Source organism: Sus scrofa, unplaced genomic scaffold (assembly GCF_000003025.6).
Source record: "Sus scrofa isolate TJ Tabasco breed Duroc unplaced genomic scaffold, Sscrofa11.1 Contig59, whole genome shotgun sequence".
NCBI lineage: Eukaryota > Metazoa > Chordata > Mammalia > Artiodactyla > Suidae > Sus > Sus scrofa.
Window position 1 is genome coordinate 524277 of NW_018085257.1, and position 7807 is coordinate 532083.

At 37.1% G+C, this 7807-nt stretch overlaps 1 protein-coding gene across 1 annotated transcript; it reads left to right on the forward strand.

Annotated features, from left to right (window-relative positions):
- The first annotated feature begins 975 nt into the window (after positions 1-975).
- Positions 976-1917, forward strand: LOC110258939 (olfactory receptor 1J4-like). The gene has a single exon (XM_021082230.1). It carries the CDS (start codon positions 976-978, stop codon positions 1915-1917), a length of 942 nt encoding a protein of 313 aa, XP_020937889.1.
- The last annotated feature ends 5890 nt before the right edge of the window (positions 1918-7807 follow it).

Below are 7807 nucleotides of genomic sequence, written 5' to 3' on the forward strand. Positions count from 1 at the left end.
GCTTGTAAATCAGGTACTGAATCCTAAGAGACACCCCAATCCTTCAGCATCTCTCAACTCTCAGACCATATCTCAGATCTCAAGTATCTTCCTAACAATGAATATCCAGATCTGAGACAACTTGGAGGATCAGTTGTACACGGAGATAGATGGAGGTACATGCACTGAAGTAAGGTTTATTTCTTGGCAAGAAGACAAACATGCATTAGAACAAGTTTGAGTGTGGAACTTACACCAGTGATAGGGTATGAGCTCAGAAACACATCTGAAGATGTGAGAGCTAAGTTAACATAAATTTTAGGTCAGCTTCTTGGTGCTTTATGGTGACCACCTCATAATATTGGTTCATTACATTCCTGAACTTGATACTATTTTCAGAGGTATATAGATATTCTCCTAATAATAAGGCATGCAAGTTTTGGTATTTATTTTATGCAGGAGAGTGTCCTTAGATATTAATGCATAATGAATTAGAATCCTTTTTGTTAACTCTGTGAAGGTGTGATTTTGGCATCTTGAAATTATAGAGGCAAAACCTGAGGCCAAGAGAGGTTTAGCATCCCAGGTACTACAGTGAGAAAGTAGTGGGACAAAGATGATAACACAGGGAATCTGGCTTCAGGTTCCCAGCTTAGTTAGTCCTTGGTCAGTTCTGCCCTTGAGGGATAGTCTCCAGAGGGAAGAGATCCTGTATGTTGCATTTATTCTTCTATTTCCAATTAGGAGTTTAGTGTCAGAAACATGGTTGGTTAAAAAGTAAAAGAAATAATTTGATGTTTTTCATCAAAAGGAATTATGGTGAATGTTGAGGGTGGGTCACTTGCTTTGGCAACCCTAGGTGATAAAAGAAATGCAAGCATTTATTCTTTATTTCCATGAGAAAGTGAGAGACCTAGTGTGGTGGCCACAATCATGAGTTTGAAGTCTCTGACATTTCTCACTCCCCTCTCCTTCCCCAGCAGTTAGGAGAGGATCATGAAGAGGGAGAACCAGAGTGGTGTGTCTGAGTTCCTCCTCCTGGGGCTCCCCATGCAGCCAGAGCAGCTGGGCATCTTCTTTACCCTGTTCCTGGGCATGTATCTGACCACAGTGCTGGGGAACCTGCTCATCATCCTGCTCATCAGGCTGGACCCTCGCCTCCACACCCCCATGTACTTCTTCCTCAGCCACTTGGCCCTCACGGACATCTGCTTTTCATCTGTCACTGTCCCTAAGATGCTGATGAACATGCAGACTCAGGATCAATCCATTCCCTATGCAGGGTGTATAACACAGACTTATTTTTTCATATTTTTTGCTGGCATTGATAACTTTCTTCTTGCAGTGATGGCCTATGACAGGTATGTGGCCATTTGTCATCCTCTACATTATGCCATCATCATGACAGAAGAGCTGTGTCTTTGTTTGTTGGCTGGATCCTGGTTCCTCTCCTGTGCCAGTGCCCTGATCCATACCCTCCTCCTGGCTCAACTGTCCTTCTGTGCTGACAACATAATTCCCCACTTCTTCTGTGACCTTGCTGCTCTGCTTAAGCTGTCCTGCTCAGACACCTCTCTCAATGACCTGGTCATACTCACTGCAGGGGCTGCTGTTGTCATTTTTCCATTTAGTGGCATTCTGGTCTCTTATGGCTGCATTGGGTTCTCCATCCTGAAGGTCCCCTCTACTAAAGGGATCTGCAAAGCCTTGTCCACCTGTGGCTCCCACCTCTCTGTTGTGTCTCTATTCTATGGCACAATTATGGCACTGTACCTTTCCTCCTCATTGGGCCAGTCCCATGAAAAAGATATCATTGCTTCTGTGATGTACACAGTGGTCACCCCCATGCTGAACCCTTTTATCTACAGCCTGAGAAACAGGGACATGACAATGGCTCTGGGGATTCTTTCCAGAAGCAGTAACCTTGTAGCCAAGTGAGAATCACCTAACCATGTTCTTACTTCACTCACTGACTTTATAGACAAGAGTTAAAAATTTGTGTATTGAGCACACATGTCCCTAGAACATTTCCTCACTGTCCATTAAATGCTCATTGTTATTGGATCAATCTCTTTCCCTTTAGTCATATGTCTTGTCCATTTATTTTTAAATAACCTTGTATGATATTACCCACAATGAATATTCAACTTGTTGTCTTCAAAATATCAAACTCCTTGTGTGTGTATGTAAATGTGTTTAAATTTTTTTGATGTGTTATATTGTTATTACTTTGGGCTTTTTACAGCTTTTTAAAGTATATATATATACACACATATGTATATACATATATATACACATATATATATACACACATATATATACACATATATATATACACACACATATATGTATATACATATATATAAATCAAAGTATTTCTGTTTTAAATATATTGTATACTACATATATTTTCTAGATTGTTTTCCCTTTTATATTTTTTAAAAATATAGAGTATAGTTCCACATTCTATACAGTTTGTACTTGTTAGTTATCTATTTTACATATAGAACTATGTATATGTTAACCCCAAACTCCAAAGTTATATCTCCCCCCTTTCCCATTTTGGTAACAGTAAATTTGTTTTCTATGTCTGTGGGTCTATTTATGTTTTGTGGATAAGTTCTTTTTTATTATTTTTAGATAATATATATAAGGAATAACATACTATGTGTTTTTTAATTTATTTATTTTTTTTTTCCACTGTAAAGCATGGGGACCAAGTTACACATACATGTGTTCATACTTTTTCCTCCCATTGTCGTCATATGATGTAAGTTCTCAATGCTACACAGCAGGATCTCATTGTAATTCCATTTCAAGACCAATAGTTTACATCCATTAACCACAAGTTGCTAATACCCCCACTCCTTCCCTCTCCCCCTAGCAGACAGCCACAAGTCTATTCTCCAAGTCTATGATTTTCTTATCTGCAGAAATGTTCATTTGTGCTAGATATTAGATTCCAGTTATAAGTGGTATCATATGGTATTTGTCTTTCTCTTTCTGACTTACTTCACTCAGTATGAGAGTCTCTAGTTCCATCCATGTTGTGCAAATGGTATTATTTTGTTCTTTATTATGGCTGAATAGTATTCCATTGTGTATATATACCACATCTTCCTAATCCAATCATCTCTTGATGGACATTTGGGTTGTTTCCATGTCTTGACTATTGTGAACAGAGCTACACTGAACATGCAGATGTATGTGTCTTTTTTGAGCAGAGTTTTGTCTAGATATATGCCCAAGAGTGGGGCTGCTTGGTCATATGGTAATTCTATGTATAGATTTCTATGGCACCTCCATATTGATCTCCATAGTGGTTGTACCAGCGTCCATTTCCACCAACATTGAAGGAGGGTTCCCTTTACTCCACATTCTTTCCAGAACTTGTTTTTTGTGAACTTATTAATGATGGCCATTCTGATTGTTGTGAGGTGGTATCTCATGGTAGTTTTGATTTGAATTTCTCTAATAATCAGGGATGTTTAGCATTGTTTCATGTCCTTGTTGGCCATCTGTATATCTTCCTTGGAGAAGTGTCTATTCATGTCTTTTGCCTATTTTTCCATTGGGTTTTTGGCTTTGTTACTTTTGGGTTGTATAGGTTCCTTATACATCCTAGAGATTAAGCCCTTGTCTGTTGCATCAACTATTTTCTCCCATGCTATAAGCTGTCTTTTTTGTTTTCTTTTTGGTTTCCTTTGCTGTCCAAAAGCTTTTCAGTTTCATTAGGTCCCATTGGTTTATTTTTGCTCTTATTTCTATTGCCTTGGGAGAATGACCTGAGAAAATATTCATGAGGCTGATGTCAGAGAATGTTTTGCCTATGTCCTCTTCCAGGAGTTTGATGTCTTGTCTTATATTTAAATCTTCAGCCATTTTGAGCTTATATGTGTGCATGGTGTGAGGGTGTGTTCTAGTTTCATTGCATTGCATGTAGCTGTCCAGGTTTCCCAGCAATTCTTGATGAATAGATTTCTTTTTTCCATTTTATGTTCTTGCCTCCTTTGTCAAAGATTAATTGACCATAGGTATCAGGGTTTATTTCTGGGTTCTCTATTCTCTTCCATTTGTCTGTCTGTCTGTTTTGTTACAAGTACCACACTGTTGTGATGACTATGGCTTTGTAATATTGCCTGAAGTCTGGAAGAATTATGCCTCCTGCTTGGTTTTTGTTTCTCATGATTGCATTGGTAATTCTGGGTCTTTTGTGGTCCCATATAAATTTATTGCAATTCCTATCAAATAACCCATGCAATTTTTCACAGAACTAGAACAAACAATCCAAAAATTTATATGTGTTTTATTCTATCTGGGTTAAATCATTTAGTGTGATAATCTCTAGCTCCATCCATGTTGCTACAAATGGTATTATTTCATTCTTTTCATGGATGAGTACTATTCTATTGAATATATGTACCAACTCTGTTTTTTTCATCATTTATCTGTTGAAGGATATTAAGTTGTCTCCCATGTCTTGGCTTCTTACCTTCCAAAGCTAGACATTTTAAGTTAAGATTCTGTCGTTTACTTTTGTATAGCCCCAGATGCTTTTCTTTGCAGTGCATTATCAAGTTAATGAAGTACATTTAATGGTTTTCCATGTTGTGATTCCACATCTTGCACTTAATAATTGTGTGTGCCATTTCAAATTTAAATAATGTATACTTTTGTTTTCCTGTGCTTAAAATGTGTATAATAATATTTTGTTGACTCAGAAGATTTAATTTGAAAGTGTGTGTAAAACCATTGAGACAGTGCCTTGAACTTTCAATATTGTCTTGGAATCCTGCATTGGACATTTTTGATAACTTGGGATTTTAAGTGACTCAAAACAGGGTGCAGAAAATTGCCATGAAAGCCATGACATAGTTTCAATAATTTTTGTTTTATTTTTTACTTTATTTTTTATTTTATTTTTTTTTCCTTTCTAGGGCCACTCCTTCAGCACATGGAGGTTCTCAGGCTAGGGGTCTATTCAGAGCTGTAGCTGCTGGACTATGCCACAGCCACAACAATGTGGGATCTGAGCCACATCTGTGACCTACACCACAGCTCATGGCAATGCAAGATCCTTAAACTACTGAGCAAGGCCAGGGATCAAACCTGCAACCTCGTGGTTCCTAGACAGATTCGTTAAGCATCACACCACAACGGGAACTCCATCAATAACTTCCATCAAATATAAGGAGTTTCATATCCTTTTTAACAAGAAATGAATGATTGATACCTATTATTTGGTGCCCCTTTTCCATTTTCATCTTAGCAAATTACTGATATTTGAAACTGTCTTAATGTAAAGATATAATCTTTAACACAGAGAATTCTCAGTCCTTGTTCTCTCCTATCTGCTCAACAGGGGAAAAAGCAGTTTTTCAGTAAATATTTATTGAATGAAGGATAAATATATGTTGCTTTCTTTGAGAAAAGACTTGGTTTATGTGATTAGTTGCTGTATTATTTGAGCCAGAATTGGAAAGGCTGATTTGTTTACCAACAATTAAGAAAAATAAAAGAAGGGTAGCAAAAATTAAGACTTTTCAATGGATAGATGACTTGACTATAGTCTTATGTCATGTTCATTGACATTTCCCACTTTTGCCAATTCCCAGCTGAGGCAAGAACAGCATGAGGAGGGAGAACCAAAGCAGTGTGTCTGAGTTCCTCCTCCTGGTTTTACCATCTGGCCAGAGCCGCAGAGCATGTTCTTTGCCCTGTTCCTGGGCATGTACCTAACCCTGGAGCTGGGGAACCTACTTATCATCATGCGTGTCAGGCTGGACCCTCACCTCCAAACACCCATGTACTTCTTCCTCAGCCACTTGGCCCTCACAGATGTCTCCCTTTCATCTATCACATTTCCAAAAATGCTGATGAAGATGCAAACTCAACAAAAATCCATGTCTTATGCACAGTGCATTTCTCAGATGTCTTTTTTCTCACTTTTTATTTGTCTGGACAATTTCCTTCTCAAAGTAATGGCTTATGACAGGTATGTCACCATTTGTCAGCCTCTCCGTTATACCACTGTCATGAGGCAAGAACTATGTGTCTCCTTAGGAGCTGGGTCCTGTTTCTCTGCTGTATCCCCCTCTTGGTGCAAAACTCCTTCTGTGCTGACAAAATCATCCTCAACTTCTTCTGTGACCTCACTGCCCTTCTAAAGTTGAGTTGTTCATACACCTGCTTAAATTTGCTGGCCATCTTTACTGTGGCAGGAATGCTTTTCATTCTGTCTTTGAGCAGTATCATGGGCTGGATATTCACACAGGGACCACAGTTTTGAGGTCTCCTCCACCAAGAGACTCTTTAAAGTTTGTTCCACCTGTGGATCCTGCCTCTTTGTGGTGTCTTCATACTATAGGACACTTGTTAGTATTTATTTTTTCTCCTCATCATGGGACTCCAATGACAAAGACATAATCTCTTCCATTTTGTATGCAGTAGTCAGTCCCATGCTGAACCCCTTCAGCTATAGCCTCAAGAACAGAGGTATAAAACAGGCCTTAGAGATATTTGTCAATAGGGCTAATGTATAAAAGTGACAATCACTAAATCCTCTTACTGCAGTCATGAGCATATTGAGATGCATCTCCTAAATCTATCCTTTGTTTGGCAACTCTGTAAATTTTAATGAATACGCATGCAGCAGTTACATATCATGTTAATATGACAGTAAGGTCCAGTTGTTACTTGCATTGTTAAATATTCTTGATAATTAATTTTTCCTGCTTCTTCATCATCTCAAACAATATGTGAAAAATTCTATGCAGATATGTCACAGAGTTATGATTGTGGTTTTCTATTTTTCTCCTTTTAGATATGTCAGTTTTTCCTTATATATTTTTTGTACTACATTATTGAGAACACACCAATTTAACATCATGTTCTGCTCCTTGTGGACTGATTTTTCTCTGCAAGATGTGCTAAAATTGGTGTGCAGTGTCTTCAAGCTGATTGTGAACATCTCTTTGCAGTGCCATAGTCAATGACATCTTGCTGGTGAGTCAAAATCAGCCATGATGTGCATAATTACACTATGGAAATTGGAAAATGCTACAAAGTAATGCTCTCCTATGATAGGGTGCCTTTACCTATTCATTGAACAGCACACAATTGCATTTACAGTGAGGGGTGATTTCTTTTTAGCCGTCACTTCTATCCTCACATCTCATTTACTTCCTCTGATATTAGTTTAGATATACCAGTTTTTGGTTATTTGTTTACATGTATTTATTTTCCATCACTTTAAACATTCTTTTGTCTTTATATCTGGAAAATGTTAGTTCTTAAATAGTGTAATGTTGAATTTTGCTCTTTCTATGTAGGTTGACAATCATTGAATTTCTGTAGAATTTGATCTATTAATGTATAAAATAAACAGAATGTATTTAAATTTATGTTTTCCATATTTCTATATGTATTCTAAATGAGACAACTTATTTAATATTTATTCTCACTTCTCTTTATAGTTTGTTATTCCATATCCCTTCCATTAACTTATTAATCATACATTATTGTTATTTTATTATTCTTTTCTTTTGCTTTTACTTAAAAAAAATCATTGTGGTATAATTTACTACACACCATAATATTTACCATTTTAACACTTTGGGATAGAGAATTAGATGGAATTTAGTACATTCATCACTGCAATTTTTTTCTAGGGCTTCAAAAGGGAACTATGGAACATCACTGTTGTTGAGTACTTCACAGCTATGAAAAAATAATGGAAAAGATATATATGAATCTATATGGAGGGATTTCTAAGTTATGTTGTTAAATGGAAAGAAGCAATGCATAAAAGAGCATCTAGAGCATACTA

Bases quoted from the DNA above. Each gene is read 5' to 3' on its own strand.
- LOC110258939 (XM_021082230.1), top strand. From the start codon at position 976: ATGAAGAGGGAGAACCAGAGTGGTGTGTCTGAGTTCCTCCTCCTGGGG.